This window comes from Balaenoptera borealis (genome assembly GCF_965194805.1).
Source record: "Balaenoptera borealis genome assembly, chromosome: 11".
NCBI classification, from domain to species: Eukaryota; Metazoa; Chordata; class Mammalia; order Artiodactyla; family Balaenopteridae; genus Balaenoptera; species Balaenoptera borealis.
In genome coordinates this window covers 1,063,105-1,088,558 of record NC_138868.1, presented here as the reverse complement: position 1 = coordinate 1,088,558, position 25,454 = coordinate 1,063,105, and the positions used below count along the sequence as shown (strand labels likewise).

The window sequence follows — 25,454 nt, the reverse complement described above, 5'->3', positions numbered from 1 at the left end:
CTTTGTTAATGAAAATCAGTAAGATCCTTCCTTTTCATCTCTGCTGATTCTGGAGTATTTAGGTTGAAGTTGTTTAAAAAAGAATGCCCACTCTCCCTGCTCCTGTCTGCAGGCTCTGGCCTTGCTCCGTGTCGCTGGTCGGTCATGTCAGAGCCCCTTTGCCTGATTGTGAGGTCGGGGATGCCAGCATCCACTGGGATTTCTGGACAGGCTTTGCTCCAGTGAGTGTCCTTTTCCATCAGACCTCATGTGAACACCTGGGCTCTGGTGGCCCTCCCGATAGAAATCTGCTCTGAGTCATGGTGGGGCCCACACTAGTGCCCGTGGCGTCCCCCTCACAGATTTCCAGAATGTGCTGGGCCCCACTTGTAGCTTCTCCCTCTGTTCCGTGTCCAGTGTCTTCTTGGTTCCGTGTCCAGTGTCTTCTCCACTCCTCCACCGGGGTGGCTGGAGGCCGCCCAGAAAGGCCCCCCGTCCCCGGTCTCCTGTGCTACCGCAGTGTTCTGGCCTCCCTCCAGCCTCTGTTCCTTCTGTCGGCTCCCCTTGCTGGCCATCCCTTTGGAGGCAGGGCAGTGAGGTCTTGGGTCTGTGAACCAGGGTCTCCTGTGGCTGGCCTGGGGGGGGCGTGCCCGGTGCCACATGCATCTTGGCCCCCTCTGCTGGCGTCTCCTAGCCTCTTGCTAGCATCCCAGAGAGGCGGCGGGGCCCTTCCTGCGTGCCAGCCTGCCCATGGCTAGAGTGCCCGGCAAGACAGGTCTGCCTGGCCGTCTGCCCTGGAGGCGCCCCCGCGAGGCGCCTTGGGGGGCGGGTAGCTGGACGCCCAGCGCGAGGTTCCTGGGTCACGTGTTAGAGGGGATCCCGCGGCTGCCTTCTTTGTGTATCCCGTGTGGCTGTGAGGACCCAGCACTGCAGAGCTTCTTGTGAGCCACTGGGGTCTGAGGGCATGAAAGCAGCCACCTTGTAAAGGGGACCGTGGCATGTAGTGGGCACCATGGCAGCTCAGGACACTGCGACCTTGCCCCCTCTCACTCGCTCGTCCACCCTGGGTAACTGGGGATTCTGGGGAGAGGGAAACAAACCCTTAGCCCCATCAGAGCTGACGGACAGATGAGCAAGGCCCCATGGGACAGCTGACCACTTCCTCTTGCACTCCAAGCATCCTCTGGGCCCGCAGAGGGCCCATTCTCACACGTGGCCCATTGTCTGCCCACAGAGGTGATGGGAGAGAGGCGATGCCAGGCTCTCACAGTGGCCACAGGCAGGCCGGGAGCTTGGTCTAGAAGACATCTGACACAGACCTCTCTGTGCTGGCCAGGAAACCTCCCTTCTCAGAGCTCACAGTCTTTGTGTGGTCCCCACTCGCCTCCAAGGTCAGAGCTGGGCACTCACTTTTGTTTACTTTGTGTCTCATTTTCTCCTCATTGGGTGAGACGAAGAGAACAGGTGTGAGCCTTCACCTTTCTGAGGTGTAGACGCACTGATGAAGGCTGCGTGCCAGCGTTGGGCGGCCTGGAGTACAGGGCTCTGGCCACAGACTTTTTTTTTTTTTTAATTATTTATTAATTTTGGCTGCGTTGGGTCTTCGTTGCTGTGTGCAGGCTTTCTCTAGTTGCGACGAGCGGGGGCTACTCTTCATTGTGGTGCACGGGCTTCTCATTGCGGTGGCTTCTCTTGTTGCGGAGCACGGGCTCTAGGCGCGTGGGCTTCCGTAGTTGCAGCACGTGGGCTCAGCAGCTACGGCGCAAGGGCGCAGTAGTTGTGGTGCACGGGCTTAGTTGCTCTGTGGCATGTGGGATCTTCCCGGACCAGGGCTCGAACCCGTGTCCCCTGCATTGGCAGGAGGATTCTTAACCACTGCGCCACCAGGGAAGTCCCTAGCCACAGACTTCTACAAAGAGACACTTTCTCCTGGCAGCTGTTTGGTTACCCCTCGTTAATATGTGAAAATCAGGATAAATGCTTGATTCTTCCCCTCTACTTACCAGCTTTCAAAATTAAAGAGTTGATTCCTTAGCGTCTTCAAAGTGACCAAGAGGGTTTAAAGTATATCTTTTAAAAAGAATTCATGGATTAAAACAGTCTTGGTCTTTGAGTCCATTGCAGCTCTGATCCTCGCTGATGGTTACTTTGCCCTGTCTGTGGCCCCTGGGAGCTTATTCAAGCTGGTTCCAAGTCTTGTGACAGTGACCCTAATGGCCTCGGGCAGTGTCGCTGCTCTCTGCTGTGACAGCGAGGCCCAGACCTGGAATCCACCTTTTTCTCCAAGGAGCCCTGGTTTCTTGTAGTGGGAAATGGTTTTTAGAGACCACATTCCAGGTGTCGGGGTGCCCACTGCTTTGGGATGGCCATTGTTTCTAGGACCTTTCGGTGAACAGACCACGTGCAGAGAGACTGAAGGCACTTTGGAGTCACGCCAGCCCTCCTCATTCCACTGCAGGGCCCGGGGCTTCAGGAAATCTGGCCCGTTCTGTAGCCGTCTCTCCCCATGCCGAGGGTCCAGGTGCTCAGTCACCGACGCAACTTCCCACTTGATTCATCCACGTCCGTGCGGGGGACTCTCCTACCGACACCAGCACCGCCCCCAACAGTGTGGTGCTGAAAGCAGGTGTGGGGAGGCAGGTTTGCGTGCCCCTCGGTTGTGCCCCTTGCTTGTGTCTGGGTGTCCACGGTCGCTAGGGTGGGTTTCTCTCCAGGAGGTACTACTAACCGATTATACCATTACACAGTTAGGTTCCTCTGCTGTCACTCTGAGACTTTGTAATTCTGATTTATGATCATGGTGGTTCTCTCCTGGCTTTTTAAATTTTCCTCATTTTTTAAACAATTTTGGAATTGTAGGTGACAGTTTCTATCTTCAGGAGTAGATCTTTCTGGCATGCTTTCCTGGTATAGAGGCTGTTCTTTTCATTCTTATGTATTCATTCCCTGTGTCCTCTTTTAATAACTTTGAATCAGATTCACCCATCACCCTTCTCTGTTGATCTCTTTTTAAGTTGAATGAGTTTTCATGTGTGTGTGTGTGCGTGTGTGTGTGTGTGTGTGTGTTGGTGGGGGGCCTACACTAGCTTTTTTAGTTTTGTGCTCTAGAGGTCCCACTTCTGTTGTCTTCAGGAGTGACAAAGTTTGGCTGGGCTTGCCTCTGGGGAGTGAGGGGCGGACTCGGAGTGACTGTCCTTTGTGGGGTCACCACTGGTCATAACACCCTCGGCCAGTCATCTGTTACTCTGTACACTGAGATGTGAGGAAGCAAACATGGTGTGTTTGCCCCGCGATTTCCTCTGTACTCGTGTTTCAGCGTCAGCTCTTCGAGGACGTCAGCAGGAGGCGGTGCCTTCTCTGCCCATGAAGGAAGGCGCAGCGGGGGGACCGGCCTCTCGGAGCCGGAGCCGCACAGGTGTCCCCTGCTGCCCCCTCACTTCTCAGCCTCCTCCTTGCTCCTCATGAACAGCAGTCTCGTTTCCCGCCTGCTTGCTCTGCTCGGGGCAGCCGTGGTAGCAAAGCTTCCTGACCTGATGGGGGGCCCTGGGTCTGGGGCATCAGGATTTTGATCACCTGTGTGGGAAGGGCCTGCCGGGTTTGGTTATCAGGAGGGATTCAGATCCAGGGAAACCAGGAGCGGGGAACCTGGCTTGGAGCAGAAAGAGCAGCTGCCCGAGGCGCCCACGTCCAGGTGCAGAGCACAGAGCTGCCAACCCCAGGCTCGAAGCTGAGCCGAGGCTCCTGAAGGAAAGGACGGGAAGGAACCGGGACGAGGCAGCAGGGTCCTGGGCCTCGGACGGGCCCACTCCCTGAGCTCATGGCGCTGGAGCCCCACGGTTTCTCTCATCAACCTGTCTTGATCGTCTTGACTCTTAATTGCCAAAACCCACTGGATCCGGAGAATTGCAAGCATGAGACACGCTATCACAGCGTCGCGCTGGAGGCTTGCAACAGACACAGGAAGGGAGCCCTCGGGTGCCCCGACGGCAAGGCGGCTAGGAGTCGGGGGTGTTGGAGTGTCAGTTCTGTAACAGGTGTTTGGGGAGGGCTTTTACTCGTCAAGTGAAGCTTCGAATAACTGTCTGCAGCAGAACCTGAAAAGCAGCTCTAAAAATAGCAGCCTTCATTTAAAGTTCACGGCCAGCCTGTAAAATCACTGATTCATTGAACATACTTAAGTGCTTCGCGTTGGCGGGCATTTTCCGTCGGCTCTGTTTTCAGGCCCAGTTCTGCTTTTCTTGCAGCGGTCTGTCTCCTCAGCACTGCTGCACACCTGGTACCTGCAGCACTTTCCTGGACCTGGACCAGACTCTCAAGCAGAGATGTTTCAGTTGTTTCCAAACTGTGTAACGTGTGCTCCTGTGGGTGTGTAGGAAGGACCCTCCGGCAGACACCTCAGCAGGCGGGCTTGCCCAGGCCCTGTGCCTCATATGGACCGGAGGGCCAGAGACAGCCACTGTCTGTTCCAGAACAGTCTTTTGTCCAATTGTGATCATGGCCCAGAGTAAGAAATTCATTTTGCAACGTGACCTAGAATGCACTGTGTGCATGTGCGCGGGGTGTGCGCGGGGTGTGCGCGGGGTGTGCGCGGGGTGTGTGGGCTGTGCCCCTGCCGTGTACGCTGGGCACCTCCTCTTGGGAGGGGTGCCAGGTTAGCGCTCTGTGCCACGCGACTGCTCCGGGCGGAGCTGAGACGCAGCCCGACCTGGCCTTGGAGCCAGTGTGGTTGGGAGGGGCGTGAGCCAAGCGCAGCCCTACCCGGGCTTGGGGTCCCTGGGGGCCTGGGCCCCTCGAGGCGCTGGGACCTGGGCCTTCCTCCGCAGTCCCTGGTTGCTGCTGTGGGGAGTGAAGGGGCTGGGGCCGGGGCACCTGCTGCTCCAGGGTAGCCCCTCCCACCGGCCTCAGCTCCGTGTGGGCCCCACGTCCCCCTGCTCTCTCTCTCTGCCCCTCCCGAGCCTGGCTCCGGCTTCCCAAACCCCCTTCAGAGCTTACCGTGGAGCTCAGGCGGGCCCGGTGCTCTTGCCTGTCCCTCCCTCTGCTCTGGGAGACCCAGAGTGATGAGGATTTGGTGACGCATCAGAATCAAGACCCCTTGAGAGAACGAGGTTCCCAGGTCATTTGTGCAGGTGTGATTCTCTGTCAGGAACATCAAGTCTCAATGAATGAAAAAAGGCTTTTTCCAAATAGGAAGAGTCCCGTCTCACATCCCTCCTCAGGTCCGAGCCTTCCCGAGCGTTTGTGGCTTCTGTTGGGGAGCTGAGGGGTCTCAGGGGGGCTTCTGTGCAGGTCCTCCCTGCCCCGGTGCTGCCATCTGCGTGGATGTCTGGCCCGCAGGTCCTGGCGGCCCCAGTGGCTGCGGTGCCAGGGCAGCCCTTCTTCCCCCCAGCCCTGCCGAGGACGCAGTGGTGTGGAGAGGGGTGGGCGAGAGGGCGGATTGAGCAGCAGGAGGGGTGAATCTATATTCTGGCTCTTAAACCTGCTGTGGGTCCCGTGCACCACCACCCCCTGCCCGAGTCCCGTGTCACACGTGTGAGTGTCACATAGTTTACCTGAGGTGGTTGTTTCCTGTGTGCTGGTTATAAACAGTGTTGTGGGCCCATCTCTCTTTGCTACTTGTTTTGTAGGAAGCCCGTTGGGGGCCCTCCCTTGATGCTACATCTTGTCGCACACTTTGTTACCGGCTGCCTGCTGGGTGGCCCAGGCCCTGCCCTGGCTGGCGCGGTCTGTCGTTTATGGTCCTCCATTCGATGGGTGAAGTGTCAGTCCACTCTCGCCGTGTTTCTTCTTAGTGGGGCGGAGCCTATTCTGATGTCTTTTATTGCCTTGTATGAGCTTCCCTCTGTGAACTGCTCGGCACAGTCTCGGGATGCTGTTCGGGTTCGCGTGCTGTGCTCGCTGCTGGGAAAGGGATTTCTTCTTGCCCTTGCTTCCCACGCAGAGGGACTTCCCTCCGGTGCCAGGAGCTGGGGCCACGCTCAGATGGAGTAAGACCTCGGAAGCAGCTGGGCTTGGCGCCTTCTCTTTGCACAGCAGGGAGATTTCACTTTTCTACCCGAAGACATGCTTGCCGGGGCTCTTCTTTCTCTCACCCCGTCAGTTCCGTTCATTCGGAAAATGCTCCCTCCTATCGTGTGCCCGAGGCTCCCGTGCTCTCCTGGCCAGGCCCGGGGTGTCCAGGAGCCAGTCGGCCTCCGGCCCGAGCCCCGCGCTCTGCGAGTGGGGACGCGCTGGACTGGTGGGCAGCTGCCATTTCACAGACGGAAGGAGGCACAGAGTCGGGCAGCTGCCCCGTCCCGAGGCCGGGAAGTGACGGCCCCCTCTCTGCTCGGAGCCCACCGAGCCTGCCCTCGAGGCCTCTGGGCTGTGTCTAGGGGCCCCCAGGAGGCGGACCGACCCACCTCGCGGCCCTGGGCTCTCTCTCCAACACAGGCTCTGGGCCGGGGGTGGGGGTGGGGGGCGGGGGGGCGCGTGGAGCGCTTTGCGGGACTTGCAGCAGGAGAGAGGGAGGCTCCGCAGGTTGAAAGCGCCGCTTTTTCTCCCCGCGTGTGGCTCCTGCGTCCACCAGGGGGCGCGCTGGGCGCGCCGGAGGCCACCAGCGGGGCCTGGGGCCCGGGGCGGGGCTTGCGGCCACCGGCCACCGGGAGAGAGGAGAGGCGCGGGCGCTGAGTGGTCCCTTCCTGCTGCGGGCCGCCCCTCACGTCCGCGCGGGCTGCTGGCTGCTGCCGGTCCGCCGGGTGGCCCGTATCATAACGGCGGACCGGCAGCGGCCGGTGGGCTTGGCTGGAACGGTCCGATCGTCTGGGAAGGCGGGAGCCGCGGGCGGACGCCGGGCCTGCACGTGATTCCCACTCCCACCTGAGCGGGGGCAGGGGGCGCCCGGCCTCATCCCCTTCGACGCTGGGCGGCCTCAGTGTCTCAATCTCTGAGTGTCTGGAAGGTGAAACAGGTGTTTTGTTGTCTCAGGCGGTCCACTGCCGGCCTGTTCATTTTACCCTGCTTCCCGCTTCCCCGCCCCATGCTGGGATTTTGTCTGAGGGATTCTAGGCAGCCTGTGACCACTCCGTCTGGTGGCACCCGTCAGGGTGACGGACCTCAGGGGAATGTGTCCAGTTTGTGCCCGTGTTTGGTTCCCTGCTTAGCTCTCAGCTCTGGGGAGGCCCAGCTCCGGGCCCACCACCACTGTCTGGCCGTAATAGGTGCCAGTGTTTGAGCACCTTTCTAAGGGGCCGCCAAGAGGAGGGTCTGCATTTTGCGGCTCGCTGACCTTGAGTGAAGTGTTTACTTCTCAGGGTCCTCATGGAAACAGCAACCCCACGCAGAGCCTACTGTCCACTTGGCCGTTCTGCCATGACGGCCTGAGGCCTGGGACAGGGGCCCTGCCAGGATCAGGGACTCTGTGTGTGGCCCCAGCAGCGGGTGGGACCTCTCTGAGACACACAGGCCTTCTCCAAGGGGTGTCAGAATCTCGAGAGAGGATAGGGTGTGGCTGGTGGCAGTGCGGTCCCACAAACGCGAGGTGCTGTGTGCACCGGGGCTCGCCAGGGGCCCCCCTTTCTGAGCAGGCCTCCCACGTGCCGCGCCCTCTCTGTGCAGGCAGGAGCCTGGGTTAGCAGCCTTGGCCGGGCTCCGGGTGGAGAGTCCAGTGGGTGACAGATGTGACCTTTGTCCTTGATCTCTGGGCACATTTCCACGGAGACAGTGGTGTCTGTTTGGAAGCCTTGGGCTGGGACTTGGGTTATATCCCATGGCCTTGGACAGGGTGCAACTCACCCTCCGGGTTGGGTCAAGGGGTTTTCTGACTCCCTGGCATTGGAAGGTGGGGGATGAAGGGAGGGGGTATCCTGAGGTGCTGCCTGGGGCAGGGGGTTGGGCAGGGGCTGAGCTGTACCGGGAGGCTGTCTAGACGAGGCCAGCCAGCCCCGCAGGCAGGGCAGGGCCTGCCTCTGTGAATCTGGCTGAGCTGGGTGGGAAGCCCTGTCCACACACGGGCACAGGAGGTGTGGGCATCAATTGGTAGCCGAGTGTGGGGGCCGTCAGGAAGGGGAGAGCCCTGGGGGCCCTTGACGGAAGGGGAGCCAGGGGCCCCCCGCCAGTATCCTGTGTCGCACTTGGCCCTGATGCCTAAGTAGACTGGACTGGACTTGTGTGTGGAACCTACCCCCCGCCCAGGCCCACTGGAATGAGAGGAAAGGCAGAGACCCACGAGAGCAAAGGTGGGAGACAGACGGCAGACAGAGGAGGAAGTTGGAAAGCTGGTGAGCAAGTGGAACGCAGGCTTGAGGAAGCTGAAACCTGAGCGAGCTGGGAAGTTTCTCCTGAGGAACCTCAGGATGGCTTCCGGATTTGTGGGACCTCGGCACCTCCGAAGGAGCCGGTTGGAGGTCTGGAGGTGTGCAGGAGAAGCAGCTAGACACCCTGCTCCCTCCCAGATACCTTGAATCTGAGGATTACTGTCTGGAGAACATGAGTCCCAGGACTGCACCAGGGCCGCCATCATGCAGATTAAGCCTCGAGGACATCCCGCAGCCGCGATGGTGAGGTTCCCCAACCCAATCTTGGACCCCAGGACCTGGCAACTGCAGTCCACTCTCCAGGCAGAAGAATGCCTGGAGTCTGACCCTCCCAAGAGAAAAGACCTCCAGACACTGACAGTGGAGGGGCCGACGGACATCCCCCGTGCTGCCTGCTGTAGGGAGGCACATGGTCCCCCAGTGACATGCCCTGAGTGCCGCCCGCGCACTCAGAAATGTCAGGGAACTCTTCTGTGCCACCTTCACGTATGAGTGGGTGGCCAGGGCCACCAGGTGTTTTGTGGAACGTGTGAACAGGAACGGCAGAGACCAAAACCAAAAGAGAAAGAGGGAGCAGACTCTGAACAACCAAGTAAAATGGGGCTGTCATTAGTTTCCTCAGAGACTTACAGACCATGGAGAACCCCGGCAGGTAAGAACTGACTGGTACAAAGAAGGAACATCCAGAGAATTAAAAAGAACGCTTGCAGGTCAGAGGTGCGATAGCAAATTAAAAACCTGATAAAGGGATAGGAGATAAAATTTGGGTGTATTTCACAGCAAGTAGAACAAAAAGTCAGGTATGGACACCGGGAGTGCAAGAGTAAAGACATCAGAGCATCAGTGCAGTGGGCTCTGCGGCCACAAGGGAATTCCAGAAAGAGCAGGAAGCAGAAAGAGGGAATTTTAAGCAACTCAAAAATTTTCCAGAATCACAGGAAGTGAGTTCACCCCGTGCCCCACACAGTGAATGCTCCCTGTTCCCACAGCAGGGAACACGGTTGTGACATTTCAGAGCACAAGGGATAAAGAAAGGATTTCAGAAGCTTCCAGAGAGAGGAACAAAACAAAACAAACCAGGAATCTGAACAAAATTCCAACCCGGAAACTAAAAAATAATCTTCAAGAGACTGTCAGAAAAGGACTTGCAACATGGACTTCATTTCACATCAGCCAAACCATTAATCCTGTGTGAGGATAGTATAAAACTTGCATGTAAATTCTGAAAAAAATATTGCATCTCATCAGCCCCCTTTCAGGAAACTTCTGAGGAGACCCAGTGCCGAAGGGAGAGGAAGGGAGTCTTCGGCCGTGGTGGGGGCAGCAGCCCTGCAGAGGGCTGGGGGGCCGCCTGGTTAGAGCTGGGCACCTCCGGGGGTGCAGGGAGGGGCTGCAGCTGAAGACCCCCGGCTGAGACTTTCATTCTGGGCTCCCCGTCAGGAAACCACTCAGAAAATACTGAGGGTGGTTCATGTTACTTCTGAGGCGTTGCATCCAATCGTATGTCTTGTTTGGGGCCTCTCCTTATACAGATCTCCCTCAACTTACCATGGGAATTACATCCTGACAAACCCATCCTAAGTTGAAAATATTGAAAGTTGAAAATGCATTCACTACGCCTAACCTCCTCGCCTACCTTAAATGTGCTCAGGACACACAAATTAGCTTATAGTTGGGCCAAATCATCTCACACAAAGCCTGTCGTATAATAAAGTGTTGAATGTCTCTTGTAATTGATTGAATACTGTACTGAAAGTGAAAAACAGATGGTTGTGTGGGTCCAGAATGGTTGCGGGTCAGGTTCACCCTTGTGATTGCGGGCTGACTGGGGGCTGCACTACTGCCCCGCGTCACTGCCGGGAAAAGGTCAAAATGCCAAATTCCAAGTACGGTTTCTACTGAACGTGTTTTGCCTTTGCACTGTCATAAAGTCAAAAAAATCACAACTCGAACCATAAGTCAGGGATGCCTGTATTCTTAATTTTCCTAATTAATAATTCCTGGCTTCAGTTTTGAGACACGCCACATTAAACCTAACGCCGTGTGGTTGGCGTGTCGTGCCCGGGGCGGCTGTCAGCTCTCAGACACGCGTGTCCACGTTGCTCCCCCAGCATCTTTCCATCCTTCCTCATTCTACGTGCAGTGCTTACTTTTTAAAGACGTTTTTTGGGAAAAGGCATGACCAGTGGAGGGAAGTTCACCCATAATCCTGTATTTCATCGTGAAGTGAGTTCTGATAACGTCAGTCACCTGGACCCTGGGCGCAGGCAACCACCTTTGTGTTCACCTGGCGGGCGCAGGTCACAGGCTGGACATCCTCTAGGCCTGTCTTGGTAGCGATCAGCCCCGCCCTTGTCTCCAAAGTTACGGGATTGCATTGGAAAAGCGTGTGTGTGTGTGTGTGTGTGAGTGAGATGAGTGGTGTTGAGGTGTAATTTACGTTCCACAGCGTCCTCCGAGTTGAAGTGCGCCCCTCGATGAGGATGGATTCTCGTGAGCAATGGCGTTCCCTTCGAGGCACCGCCTCCCCATGCCCTCCTGCCGCTCCCCTGCTTTCTGGACTAGTTCTGCCTCTGGTCTGTGGTTACCGGCAGCCGTGCAGCAGTTCCTTCTCTTGATTGCAGAGCAGAGTCTGTTGTGTGGCGGGGCCAGCTTGCAGTGGTGGGCGCTGCCGTCTGGACCCCTGTCCCGCGAGCGCCTCTTCCCTGCGGCTCCTCTGGCCTGAGCGCTGCCCTCCTGCCAGCCGGGCCTCCCCTGGAGGAATCTGAAGCCTGGGCTGCCGCATATCTCGCTCTGGGTTTCCTCTGACTTTCTGACACTCCCACGTCGGATGCCTTCCCTCTAATTTAAAGAAAACAGATCTCCAGTCGGAGGCGAATATGCCATGGGGGCTGCTTGACTGCCGGCCGCCCTTTGACCTTGGTGAGCCGGGTGTCCAGAGGAAGAGTCTCCGCCTTCTCCTGCGTGACCGGCTGCATCCCCTTGTGTCTCCCATATAAAGCCCCCAGGGACAGGCCCTCCCCAGGCCTGATGGCCACAGTGGGAACTGGACAACGCAGGACACCAGCCCGGCAGGGTGGCCGGAGCTCTTCGGTGATCGTTGACCCTCACGGCCTTGAGTGCCGTGCCCCAGGCGCGGCCAGGTTTGTAGGTGCCGCGAAGCTGCTCGGCTGGCTCAGCGCATCTTACACGCATGTGGGGCGTGTGGACACCTTCAGGTCCGCAGCTCTGACAGTTGCCGCGAGTTCTCCCCGGACCCCTGACGGGTGGCGTTCCTGGCGGTGGTGAGGGGACAGCCTGGGGCCCGCGGGTCGGGGGCCGTGGGCAGGAACTCATTCTCCGCCCCCACTGGGCTCCTTGGCCTGACCTCTCTTGGGGTCTTTCCCTCTCTGGAAACTTCCCTACCGCCCTTCCCTGTGCAGTGGACCTCTTCCATTTCTCTCTGACGTTTTTCTCAGGCAAGGCTGTTTCTTGATTGGATTTTAGTGTTTTGGGTGGGGGGAGGTTCCCAGTGTTGGTGCTGGAGTGCCCGCGGGGACAGGCCTGTGCGGGGACAGGCGCAGGCGGCTCCCGTCTGTGTGCGCTCCGAGCCTCCTTCCTGTGGACTGAGCCTGGGCTAAATCTTGCCTCCGAGCCTTTTATACCAGCGGGGAGGGCGGGGCGACTTGGCAGGACCCACCTCCCCCTTTATCACCCTTTTCTTAGGCGGCCTGGGCTCCGTGCCCGCTTGGCTTGTGGAGACTGGGTGGCGGGGGGCAGCAGTGTCCGAGTCCCTGGCCACGAGCTGGCCTCTCTGTGGGCGTGGAGCGCACTGGGGAGCGCTGCTCCTGGTGCCCCCAGGCCCTCGCTGGTCACCACCTGGCTCTGCATCTGCTCGTCTGGCAGCCAGCGCTGCAGGGGTCAGACGTGGCTACTGCGTGGTCTGGGCGCCCCTGTGGTCGGTGGTGGCCAGGGGCCCAGCAGACCCACTAGGCTCCACCAGCCACTCCCACTGGGTGGCATTTGGCTGGACTTGAACCTGAAATGCCACCATGACGTGTGGGGCATTTCTCCGCCTTGTAACTTTGTGCTGCTCTCCTGGCCCTGAGCCCGGCAGGGGTGCAGCCTGCCTCCCCCACTCCCTTTCCAGGCGCTCTTCCTGCCTGGCCTCCGCCCTGCTCCAGCTTCTGGGCGTTTCCACGCTCACCCTGGCAGCCGGGCTTCAGGCGGCGCTTGACCGCCACCCTGACCCCACAGGGTGCTGTGCAGGGATGTTGGACAGGGGTGTGAGGGATGTAGGGTGAGCCCTGGAGGGCGATGGGCTGGAGCCCGGCCCCGTTCTCCCCCAGCCCCAGCAGCCCTGGCCGCGCTCAGGCTTGGAAGCAGCGAGCCCGGCAGGGGCTTTCTCACACCAAAGCACCCCTTCCTCCTCTCTGGTGTGAGGTGTGTTGGTAGCTTCCTGGGAGCGGTGGTGGATTCGGGGCTTCCTCCTCCAGCTGCCTCCTCTGCTGAGAGGGCTGGGAGAGAGGCGGGGGTCCGGCCCTTGCAAGTCGGACTCACCCACCTGCCTCCTGAGCAGCTGCCTGGGCTGCTTGTGACGAGCTGCCGAGGGCCCTGCGTGCTGCCGGGGCAGCTGAGCTTTAGCCAAGCATAGAAATAAGCTTCCTTCCCTTCCAGAGGTGCCTGTCCCCTCGGGGCAGGGGGGTGGTGTTAAGAGCAGAGGGTCTGGAGCAGGTGGCCTGTGTCAGATCTGGACTTTGTCTCGGCTGTGCCTCCGTTTCCTCCACTGCAAGACGTCAGGGGACGTCAGGGTTCAAGTGAGTGAACACTGGGAGGTCATCGGAGCACTCGGGGAGGCCACAGGAGTGGAGTTGGGGCACCGAGGCCCAGGAGTTGGGATTCCAAGCGGTCAGTTCCTGTCTGTCGTCGCCGGCGCACGTGCACGGGGCCCCCGGGCCAGCGCGGTCTCGGGAAGCAGAGCGAGGCTCTTGGCACCCGGCTCGGGATGGAGCAGGTCCTCTCGCGAGCGGGGGGGGGGGGGAGGCGGGGAGAGGGCCTCAGCCCGCTGTGGGAGGGGCTTCTCCTTCCTCCTCTGTCCCCTGGGTGGTGTGGGGTGGGGACCTCTGGCCTCAGGAGGCAGTTTCTGTCCCTGCACCAGAGGCTGTCGCTGCAGAACCCCCCCCCACCCCAGGCCCACCTTCCACTCCTGCCTCTCCCACCACTGCCGCGTGTATCCTGAGTGCTCTTCCCTTGGTCTCAAGCTGGTTTCTTCGAGTGGAACTCTAGTTTTTCTCTCTGAGATCCAGCGTGGTTACCCCATGGAGTGGTGACCCCACGGAGTGGCGACGCCATGGGGTAGCATTGGCTGCGACATTGGCAAGGCGTCCCAGCACTTCTGACTGAAGTCACAGAAGCACCTTTATCAGTCACTCCCGGGACCTTTCCATTCATGAGAATAGTGACTTTACCCCAGCAGTTTTCCCATACTCCAGGGCTGGCCAGGCTGTTTGGGGCATCTGGATGTGGCCCCAGTGTGGGTGGGTGGCAGTGGGGGATGGGCTCAGGAGCCTGCAGGGGGAGGGGCGGATGCTGTCGGTGGGCCGGTGCACTCCTGGTGCTGAGGAGAGAGACGGGGTAGGCCCGTGAGAAGGTAGCCTCTGTGTGGCCATTTCAGTCCCCTAAAACCTTTGCCTACTTTTTCATTTTTGAAAACATAGACGAAGCTATTTGTTACCGTGAAATGGATTAGTCCTACGAAAAGGAGTTGAGAAAGTGGTAGTCAACCTTGTAAGTGCCATCCAGTGTAGAAATAAGACATCCCATCACAGTTGTCTTCTTTTTCTTTCCTATATTTTTAAAGTGAATCGTTCATTGCAACATAACACATGCAGAGAAAGCACGACTCCAAGTGCACGTGTGTGCGCGGGTTTCAGGTTAGCGCACCACGCCCTGCCCATGTCACAGAACCGGAAAGGAGGCGGCACACAGAGGCCCTGCGACCCTCCTGTCCCCTCCTGACGTCTGGCACCTGGTTGCCCTTGGGTGTTCTGTGAGTGGAATCCCGTGCCAGTGACCCTGTGGGCAGTGGCTTCTCTCACTCGCCGCAGGCCTGCGGGACTCACCGCTGGTGCGCCAGCAGGAGTTCCTGCTCTCTTGTTGGTGTGTGGTGTGTTTGCCTCTGGTCAGCTTTTACGGAGGTGTAATTTACATTCCACTGCATCTAAAGCGTAAGCTTTGTTGAATTTCAACAGAAGTGCGTAGCCTATGACCACCCGCAGGGACAGTATAGAACACTGGACGTCCCCTCAACACACCCTTGGGCCTTGGCAACCACTGACCTGCCGCCTGCCTTCTGTTCCAGCTAAAATCCATCTAGAGGGATCCCCGAGTGTCTGGCGTGTGGGGTCCCCCCTTCTGAGCCTGCTGCCTTGAGGCTCTCCCAGGTTCCTGTGTGTAGCTGCACCTTCTTCCTTTTGTGGCTGAGAATTGGTCTCTTTCGCAGATAAGATGGTTGGCTCAGCCGGCACCAGCGGAGGCCATTTCTGCTGTTTCCCACGTGTTTGCAGATCATGAATTGCACTGCTGTGGACACTGACGGTGTCTTCACGTGCCCGACGCCTTCGTCCTTCCTGCAGAAAGGAGAGTTGCTGGGTCGCTGGGGAAGGGCGTGTGTGGCTCTGGAAGACGTTCGCCCTGTCCTCTCCATCCCCTCCAGCGGCTCCGGTTTCTCCACGTCCAGCTCAGCCCTTTTTAGCCTCCATGGTCTGACTTCGGCTGTCCTGGTGGGTGTGGGGTGTAGCTTCTCTGGGGAAATGTCTATTACAGTCTCTTGCCCATTTTTCAGTTGTTGCGTTTTGAGAGTGCTTTGTCTGTTGGGGACAGAAGTCCTGTATCAGTGCGTGATTTGGAGACCTCCTCTCCCAGTCTGGCTTGTCTTTTCATTTCCTTACTAGTGTCTCTTGGGGCACAAACATTGTTACTGTTGACGATTGTTACTGTCCCCATCACCTTCCGTGGACTGTGCCCTTGGCGACTTGCTCTGTTACGTGCAAGGACTGAGCGTTCGTTCCCGCCGCTTCCGAACAGAATTCCCAGTTTGGCACGTGGCCCTTTCTGCATGTCTGGGGCTGGCCTCCTGGAAGGGTCAAGGGCAGGCAGGCAGGGTGCCTGGGTGGACGTGAGCACCTGAGTCTGTGTCTGCGTCCTTTACAGGAGCTCATGCGTGTAAAAGAGGTGCAGCTGGGAGGGCGAGGAGAGACGCATTCTGACACCAGCCACGTACCTGTGAAGGAGTGGGAGGGCCGTGGCCCCCGGCGGCATGAGCTTGTTCACAGTGCCGTCAGAGGCCGGCGGGGCAAGCCTGGGGTGGCAGGGAGGGGCACTGGGGGGGCCAGGGGAGGAAGGGTGGGAAGAAAGGGCACCATTGCCCGGCAGCTGTACTCACACACAACTCACACGTGTGCTCATAAACACGCACATACACTCACAACACAGACTTACCCACATAGATGCACATACCTCACACATACGCTTGTAAGTACACGCACACACTCAGAGCACACACTCGCATAGACAGTTCACACATTCATACACATTCGTGAACATTCGCATATACACACATATATACACGACTCACACACATACAAATACATACATACACACACACCACTTTTTTTTGTTTTTAAAAATCCTAGTTCTTCCCCCAATTTTTTTTTTAAATAAATCTATTTATTTATTTTATTTTTGGCTGCATTGGGTCTTCGTTGCTGTGCACGGGCTTTCTCTAGTTGCGGCGAGCGGGGGCTACTCTTCATTGCGGTGTGCGGGCTTCTCATTGCCGGGGCTTCTCTTGTTGCGGAGCACGGGCTCTAGGTGCGTGGGCTTCAGTAGTTGTGGCACACAGGCTTAGTTGCTCCGCGGCCTGTGGGATTTCCCGGACCAGGGCTCGAACCTGTGTCCCCTGCATTGATTGGCAGGCGGATTCTTAACCACAGCACCACCAGGGACGTCCCCAGGGTACCTTTTGTCTCAGATATTTTAGTTTCCATATCTACAAGTTCAATTTAGATATTCAAAAAAAAAAAACTTTAAAAAAAAAAAATCTCCTTATAACATGTCCAGTGTTTCTCTAGTCTCTGAAACAGATGGGATACAGTCACAGTGACTTTTTAACACCGTTGTCTTCTAACTGTGTCACTGAGCCATCTTGGAGTCGTTTTTGATCCATTGATTTGATTCCTAGTAATGGACTGTTTTCCTCCTTTCCTGAGGTTGGTGACTTCTGTTTGGATGCAAGGCCTTGTGAGCTTTGCCTTGTTTGGTGCTGGATATTTTTGTGTGTCTGTGTTCCTTGGACTCAGTTGGAAACGATTGAGTCTTTTCAGTTCTTGTGTTTGTTCTGTGTTGGTGGGATTATGGCGATGTTTCATTTCAGGCCGGTTTTTCTCACCACTGACACAGAACCTCTGGAGGTCTCCACCTGGTGCCACTCTGGCTGGTGGGGAAGGAACTCTTCTTGGGCCCGTGCGAACCTTGAGGAGGGTCCTGCAGATCCTTCTGGGTGGCTTGTCCCTCCCGCAGCAGTTCCTTGTACATGTGCCCTGTCCGGAGCTCAGCCGGGGACCCCACGGGGCCCCTCAGCACGTCTGCCGAGTTCTCTATGCAGCTCTTTCCGCTTACTGTCCTGTCCCCCTGGCGCGCTGCCCCCTGACCTCTGGCTGGCTGGCCTCTCAGACTCCCCGCTGAGACGCCTCAACTGGGATCCCTCGGGGCCCTCCTGGGTCCCCTCTCCACCGTGCCGATCCATCCAGCCGGCCACTGCAGCGTCCCCTCGCCGGTTCCCGTCTTGCAGGGATCACCACGCTCTGTTGCCTGACGTCCAGTGTCTTGAAACTGTCATACATTTGTCCAGTGCCCTGTTGTTTGAAGCAGGAGGTAAAAGCCGGTCCTCACTACTCCCTCTCGACCGGGAGTAGACGTCCCAACTGGCAGTTTGAAGGGCTTTCTGGTTTAAAAGGTGAACTTGCTGACAGTCACCGCACAGGCTACAACGTGGATGAACCTTGGGGACATTATGCTCAGTGAGATGAGCCAGAAACAAAAGGACAAATCCTGTCTGATTCCACTCACGTGAGGTCCCTAGAGAGGTCGCATCCATAGAGACAGGAAGTAGACGGTGGGTGCCCAGGGCTGGGGGAGGGGAGGGGAGTGAGTATTTAATGGGGACAGAGTGTCCGTTTGGGAAGATGGAGAAGTTCTGGAGGTGGATGGGGGTGATAGTTGCACAGCAGTGAATATACTTTCTGCCCCTGAACCGTGCCCCTAAAAATGGTTGCGATAGTAAGTTTTATGTCGTGTGTTTTGCTACAATAAAAAGAGTATTTAGAAATGTTTATTTTTTCAAGCAGCTGCCTTTGTGAAGCCCTCAGTCCCGCCGTCTTTTGGCTGTTGTCTCTTGGTTCCCTCACAGGAGCAGTGTTGAAATTAGCTGGAAACCCCTGCCGCTCCCCTTCCTCTTGCGTCTTCTGAGTTACGTCGTGTCTGGTGCGCCCGTCATGCAGTGTTGGCTCTCCAGGTAGGATGTGCTTGGTGCTCACACCGCCCTCAGCACGTGTCCTTAGAGCGTCGCGCGTGTCGGGTCCGCCTGGAGAGCTTCTTCACCCGCATCCCGGCTTTTCTGCAGAGTTTCCGGTCAGCCGGGCTGGTGAGCCTGAGAACTGGCATTTCCGACAGGCTCCCAGGTGCTGCTGGTGCTGCTGGACCAGGAGCAGGTTGAGAAGCAGCCGTGTAGCTGTGTGGAGGCGTCGTGGGCGCGGGAGCTGCACACTCCTCGCCGAGTGTCTGCCGCCTGCACGGCACTGGGGATGCTGGGGCAGGACGGTTCTTTGTGTGGGGCCTCCGCCCACAAGACCCCAGGAGCACCCCTCACTGGGAGGACTTCAGACATTCTTACACATGCTTTTTCAGAACACAGAGGAGGAAATACTACCTAACTAATTCAGTGAGGCTGAAACGAGACAAGAACCTAACAAGGAGAAGGACAGTTGCCGAGCAGTGTCCTCCGCGAGCACAGGTGTCGAACTCCCTAAGAAAGTATCAGCAAAACGAACCCGGCAATATATAAAAAGAATAACAGCTCATAACCCAGAGGGGGTCTTCTCCCAGCAATCTAAGCTTAGCTGACCTTTGAAAATCAGTCAGTATAATTCACCACATTCACAGAATAAAGGAGAAAAAAAATCTCAATTAGATGTAGAAACCGTGCATGGCAAAATATTCACGTAAACAATCAGCAAACCAGGAATAGAAGGGAATGTTCTCAAGTGGTAAAGGGCACCCGGAAAAAATCTAGAGCTCATATCAAATGTTCAGTTGAAAGACTAGATGAACATCCTGCCCTGCGATCAGGAGCCAGGCAAGGATGCTGTCTCACTACTTCTGTTCAGCACCGCGCTGCTGGTCTCAGCTGCGCCACGAGGCAGAGAAAAGAGAGAGAGAGAGAGAGAGAGAAGAAGAAAAAGAAATAAAAGGTATAGATATTGGAAAGGAAGAGGTAGTCTTTTGGGAAATAACAGGGTCATATGTACTTATAAAATTACAGGAAACTGCGAAAAGCCTGCTAGAGCTAAAGAAAAAAGGTAAATTTAGCAACATCTCAGGATACGGGATACAAGCTGCTTGGGCTCACAGCTCCTGTAACTGTACTCCAACCTGTGGCCCTCAGCTCAGTGGTTGGCCAAAGGCTTCATGGCCCTCTGTCTACATTTCTAGAGCCCCTCCTCTGGGAAGCCCCGTCCCTCTGCTTCCCTGCCCTGCGCACGTCAGCAGCCCCAGCTTCTGTTCTTGCATCCGCAGCGGCTGAGACTTTGGGGTTTGCGCAGGCTTTGCCCTCCTGCACCACGGTTTCCAGCGGGCACCATCCTGCGCATTGTCCAGCGTCTGAAACCAGTTGCTTGTATGTTGTACCCAGTTTGAGGTTGTTGATGGTGGAAGTCAAGTCTAGCATCGGTTATTCCATCGGGGAAATGGAAAGCTTTTCATTTCTTTTTCATTAAAAAAATCCCCCTTCCCATCTTCTGTTTCCCATGGCACTGCCTTGCTGTTTCTTCTAGTCTAGACTTCATTTCAGGAACTTTCATTTGTGGTTCTTACTCTGAGTTCTTTTGTCTCTCTTTTCAAATCTTTCTTTAAATCACTTTATTTCTGAGGTTTTCAAATTCTAATTTATTGAGGTACAGTTTTCATCTGTTTTGTGTGTGTCTTTTTGGAGTGTTTTAGTTATTACTCTTCCTTATTCTTCTCTCTTTTCATTGGACTCAACCTTATAGCTTTTCCCACTTGCTCTGAAGTGCACCAAATCTTCCTGCACCTTCAACCAGGGTTCTGGGCCTGATGGCTTTGCTGCCCTTCACAGCACGGGAGCCTCTTCTTCTGTGGTTTCACAAAGCCACTCAGAACCTGCAGGTGTATCACCATCAGTGGGGGAGGTCGGATCAGAGGTGGAGGCGTCAGGATGAACTCGCGTCTGGCTTAATGCGGTTGCAGTGTACACCTGAGTGGGGGTGTAAACATACAGACTGGCACGTACACCCGTCTCCTTGCTCTGTCAGCTGAGAGGGTCTAGGAAAGTGACATCCCAGCAGCAGTGGGACGACCAGGTCAGTTCTCGGTCTTTATTTTTATTTATTCATTTTATTTTTTATTTTTATTTTTTTTAATTCATTTATTTTTGGCTGTGTTGGGTCTTCATTGCTGTGCATGGGCTTTCTGTAGTTGCGGCGAGCGGGGGCTACTCTTCGTTGCGGTGCATGGGCTTCTCATTGCAGTGGCTTCTCTTTGTTGCAGAGCATGGGCTCTAGGCGCACGGGCTTCAGTAGTTGTGGCGAGTGGGCTCAGTAGTTGTGGCTTGCGGGCTCTAGCGTGCAGGCTCAGTAGTTGTGGCGCACGGGCTTAGTTGCTCCGCGGCACGTAGGATCTTCCTGGACCAGGGCTCGAACCCATGGTCCCCTGCATTGGCAGATGGATTCTTAACCACTGCACCACCGGGGAAGTCCCAGGTCTCGGTCTTTAATTTTCTCCAATAGAGGGGCCCAGGGCTCCTTGAAGAAGTGGCGGGTGTGGGCCCGGGGCTCCTTGAAGAAGTGGCGGGTGTGGGCCCGGGGCAGGGGATTTAACACGATGAGCCTAGAGGCACCTTGTGCTCAGTTACTCCAACTGCCCGGAGGCTGTGTCCTCCCAACCCAGGGCCTCCCAGCCTCACTCGCTCACTGGGTGAGCACGGTGCCCGGGTTCCTGCCCTGGTCCTCAGTGCAGCCGGGGCTCTGTCAGCGTCCCCAGCTTTGCCCGGGCGGTCAGCCTGCCCCACTGCACGTCAGGTAGTCCTCTTGGTGGCTTTGGAGTTGCCACCGCACAGAGCTGGCCTGAGCCTGGACGGATGGTTGGCCGGGCCCTCTATGGGACACGGCCTCGGGGACAGAGGGCCGGGCTGAGGCTGGGGTGCTGTGCTGCCGCTGGACGGGGCCTCTGGACGAGCGTGGCCGTGCTGCCGCCATCGGCAGCAAGCTGTCCCCATGGTCAGCCGGAGATGAGGGCTGCGCAGAGCGTCGTCCTCTTTCACGCGTTTGCTTCTTCAGTCCCTGGTGGTCTCCTGTGTGTGGCCCGGCTGTAAAGAAGGCCTCGGCCACGCAGCTTCCTGTGCCCCCTCGGGAGGCCTCTGGCGTGTCCGCTGGGGTCTACCGCCCACTGCCTTCTGCCAGCTCGGCTCCTGCTCCGGGCGCCCCGGCCTTGTCTTCCCAAGGCTGCGGATGCAGACGCCACGCGCCCGCGTCTGCGCTCTGCAGGTGCACGGCCAGCGTCTCCCTGCAGCCCGGCCGGGGCGCCCGCCCAGCCCGCCTGCTCAGAGAGCTTTCCCGGCCACATCGCAAGGGCGCTCGTGCCACGGCGGGGCCTCACTGTGGGCTATGCCTGTCCCCTCGGCAGTGGCCTCGCCCCACGCTGCGCCCGCACGGCGCCACTTTGAAAAGGCGACTGAGACACTCCCTCGTGTAACCAGACTTGGCCGGCCTCCGCCTGTAAAAGGAGCAGCTGTTTGTCCCTGCCCGGCCAGAGCCCGTCTTCCTCCCCCGCTGTCCTCATTGGCTGGCGTGGCTGGCTCCGAGTCAGGGCTGCTCAGGGCTGCTCAGGGCGGCTCGGAGGGCAGGGCGGCGGGGAACAGCGCCGGTGCCGGGGCTCCCACTTCCCCAGCCTGCTTCCGCACGGCCCACCATGCTGGGAGACCACAGCGGCGTCCCCACAGACCGGGCTCTGCTCAGCCAGCCCCCGAGGACCGGGCTCAGCTGCAAGATGGTGCTTCAAGCAGTCGGCAAAGTGCTCAGGTGAACGCGGCAGGGGCGGCGGGGCTGTGTGACTGTCCCTAGTCCCTGCCCCAGGGCTCAGTCTGGGGAGGAGTGGCCGTAGTTGTCCTCTGGGTCAAGTTGCCGTGGTGTGCAGACCCCTCCGGTGGGACTGGGGGGCTGATGGGCCCGGGGCAGACACGGCCCCACCTGTGGATGCCTGGGAAGCAGCTGGACACGGTCAGAACTTTGCTTGGAGTGAGGTTCTCCCTAGAGCCCTGCGCTTCCTGCTGTTTGAAGGGGGGGTGGGGGTGTGCCCTGAAAGGGGAGTGTTTGGCCCAGAGGGTCTGGGCAAGAACAGGGGGCGCCCATGACTGGTGTCCGTCTTTCTGATGAACCGCGTCTCAGACCGCAGCAGGCCTGCCTCCTGCCCTCCCGCGCCTGCTGGACAGAGCCTTTGCCGCCCCCGGTGTCTGGCCTCTGGTCCCCGGGCAGGATGACCAGTCTGTCCACCAGTGGCCTTATCTAGAGAACTTCCCTGGGCCTTGTCTGCTGTAGGGGCGTTACCAGAAAAGCAGGTTCTGACCTCTTTTCTCACCTCTTTTTCTGACCTGCTGCAGCAGAGCCTCCGGTGTCCCGCACGAGGGGTTTGGAGAGACTCCAGCGCCTCTTCTGTCTCAGGGTGGAAGCGTCTGTTTCAGGCATTCGGGAGAGCATGGGGGCCGGGGAGCAGGCCTTCACAGTGGTCAGGTCTGTTCTGTGCTGCGGGCCTGGGGGGCCCGGCTCAGCCCAGCGGGGAGGGGAGGGGAGGGGGCCCAGGATAGGCTCCTGGCTGCCCCTCCTCACCCAGGATGTGTCACAGTTCAGACTGAAATCACGTTTCCTGCAATGTAATAATCTTGTATTTGCCTGTAATTTGGGTGGGTCGGAACTTTTAAGTGAAAGTATCTTTTGCTTTTCTAATCCTGTCTTTAATTGCAACCAAGCTAAGCAGGCCGCTTGGTCAGGGTCTGGGGTGAGGGCCAAGTGTGGCTGGTGGTGGGACCAGCAGTGAGCTCTATGACCTGTGTCTCCGGCTTCCTATGGTCTGCACCCTCCTCTCCCACAGGGGCCGCCCCCTGCCACCCAGGGAGGACTAACGGGGAGTCTGCCCTGCGATGTAAAGGTGTGGGGCAAGGTGGCAGTGCCCCCTCCAGGTCGTTGGTTCAGATCAGGAACGGTGACGTCCCCACAGCGAGTGGGGGCCGGTGCGTGCCTGTGTGCACATGGCGTGGTGGGAGGGGCCCGGACGCCGAGACGGGCTCCACCGAGGACAGGAAGGCAGGGCCAGCCCTCTGAGCTGTCTGCGAGAAGGAGGCCAAGGCCGCCCCCCTGGGGGATCCGAGAAGACTTTCCAGTGAAGGTGGCGGTCCAGCCAGGTGTTAGAAGAGGAGCAGCTTATTAGCGCATGGGTAGAGGAGGATGCGGGCTCTGAGCAGAGTGGCCGCCTCGTGGCTGCAGTTCTGGATGCAGCAGTGCCCCGAGCACCTGATGTGCGTGGACGGTGGGTCTCGGGTGTCTGCAGCCCTCGCTCTGTCTGCCCCGGTGGCTTCCCTCTCAATGGGTCTCTTATTTTGTAGGGGACACACGGCTTGTGAAAGTGTGCTTTGTTTGGGTGCTGACTGCCAGGCTGTTAAACCGAGAAATGACCTGCGCGTCTCTCTCCACAGCCTCGTGCAGCCCGTGGGGATTTGACAGGGGTTCCGTGGGGGTCTTCCCAGCCCTCGGCCTCCGAGTTTGTGCTCTGGGAAGGGGCCGGTCACCAGGGCCAGTGAGGACCGGTGAGAACATGGTCCAGGTCGGGGGGCTGGTCTCTAAGTGTCAGAGTGCAGTTTTCCCAGTCCCACTGCATAGAACTTGGGGTCTTGGGAAGGTGGGCATCCCTGTCTGTGGGCTCCTCCTTTCTAAGACCACCTACGGCACCGCCCAGTGTTCCATGGGGCCTTCCTGTGGGACCTGCCCAGCATCTGTGTTTTACGCTGAGTCCACGTTCACGCGTCTGCAGGAGCCTCATAACCCCGCTCCCCACCCCAGACCTTCGACCCCCTCTGTCCCGCAAGGCTGACTCCAGGCCGCCCCACCTCCAGGCTTGCCCACCCTCCTTCAGGCCTCCAGGCTCCCTTGACTTCCTGCTGGTGCCCCCTGCCGAATCTGCCCTGCATTCCCCTCCTGGTGAGAACCTTGGCCGCTCTGGCATCTGTGCCAGCATCTGGGGAGCACTGTGGGCCAGGCGCTGGCTGGGGGCGCTGGGGGGAGGACAGCAGGGTGGGCGGGGCTGAGGAGAGAGGGAAGCCGCCCCCACCTGCCCGTCTCGTCCCCCGATCCAGTGCCACCTCACTGGGTGCAGCCAAGCTGGCTCTGTGCCTGGAGACCGCCAGCCCCTTGCCCAGCACCAATGATGCCTGGAGGATTCATTTGTCTGTAAAACCTGGAAGCTGCTTGCTGCTCCCTGGAGGGCAGGACTGTGCCAGCCAAGGCGTCCTTGTGGTGGCCCCCAGGGGTGGCTGTGCCTGGGGTCTGGGGTCTGGGCCAGCCGAGTTGCCTTTGGATGGAGACAGTGAACTGAGCTCGTGGCGGGGGCCTTCGGCGTTCGGTGGGTTCCCTCAGCCGCCGCCCACCCCAGCACTCGGGGCTGTGTGCAGGCGGGGCCCGCGGCACATCCACGTTCCTCGGGCTGGACCCCTCCCACACGCTCCAGCCGTCTCACCCGGCGGGCTGGGCTGCACGGCCGTCTGTGTCTGTGCCCGAGTCACACCGAGCAGCCACCGCGGGGCCATCCCAGGGGACTGAGTGACCTTGGGCGGGGTCTTGTAGACAGGAATGTGCCAGGCCAGGCACATTGGCAGAGGGACCCAGCTGGGTCCATGCCTCGGGTGTGGGGACCCTGCCCCCCTGCAGTAAAGGCCTCAGGAGCAGGGGAGGCTGAGGGGTGAGGCTGGGTGGGCGTCCACTGGGGAGACCGTCAGAAGGTGTTTCCTGCGGAGCCGCAGCCCCTCCCAGGTGTTTGGCGTCGGCTGGGTGGGACTCGGCCTCGGATCCCACAGTAAGACGGGGTGTTCTCCGCGTGTGCCCACAGCCGCGTTCTTTCTCCCAGGAGGGCGCGGCGGACCCTGGGTGGGCTGAGGCCTGGCGTCCACTCTCCTGCCCGCGGCCCAGGGGTTCCACAGTTGTCCCTCCGCACCAGGGCCATGCCCAGCCTTCCCTTCCGCGGATTTGTGGGAGCCCCAGCTGGAAAGGGGGTGCCTGGGCCTAGGCTGGACAGGGCCCGTTTAGGAGCCTGGTGCCTCTGGGCGGAGAGTCCCGTCCTCTCTGCCGACGCGGCCTCAGGGACCGAGGATGGGTGCCGCCGCTATGTCACGCAGCAGCCTGTCCCACTTCCAAGGTCACCATGTGTCGTCTGAAACCCTGTGCTCTAAGGGGCCGAGCGTCTTGGCTAGGAGCCTTCACCTCTCTAAAAAGGACAGGACTTGGGGTGGTGGCACTCAGGTGTGGCAGGCCCTTCCACGTCCCCAGACTCGCCCCAGGCCGGCTTGTCCTTCAGTCCTGCCACCACCTGGTCAGTGGCCGTCGTCTCCTGGTGGAGGGTGTGAAGGGAGACTCGAGGACGGTGCAGAGAGGTCCGGGCCGGCCGACCTGGCAGGAGACCCGTTCCCAGCCGTGCTGGGTCTGGGGACCCCAGGCCGGTGCTGGGTGATGAGGCAGGGCCTGGGGGCCCCGGGGTGCTCCTGCCTGTTGGTTGTAGGAGGGCAGGTGCGGACGGAGAAGTGAGGGGGGGCGAGGAGGTGGAGGCCTCTGACCACACAGATCACGGCCCAGAGCCCCCGACGCCTGTCTC

General features: G+C 58.5%; 1 protein-coding gene across 3 annotated transcripts in view; it reads left to right on the top strand.

Moving 5' to 3' along the window:
• Nucleotides 1-25,454, top strand: part of MOB2 (MOB kinase activator 2) — a 53,602-nt gene that overhangs the window by 14,994 nt on the left and 13,154 nt on the right. Inside the window, exon 1 of one of the 3 annotated variants that reach the window (XM_082341787.1) lies at nucleotides 18,542-18,778. The exons of 1 other annotated variant lie outside the window; for it this stretch is intronic. In XM_082341787.1, the coding sequence (XP_082197913.1) occupies nucleotides 18,633-18,778 (146 nt within the window). In that variant the 5' untranslated portion in view covers nucleotides 18,542-18,632. Of the gene's footprint in view, nucleotides 1-18,541; nucleotides 18,779-21,436; nucleotides 21,623-25,454 lie in introns of those variants that run through there. One more of the 3 variants, XM_082341788.1, reaches the window with a different exon arrangement.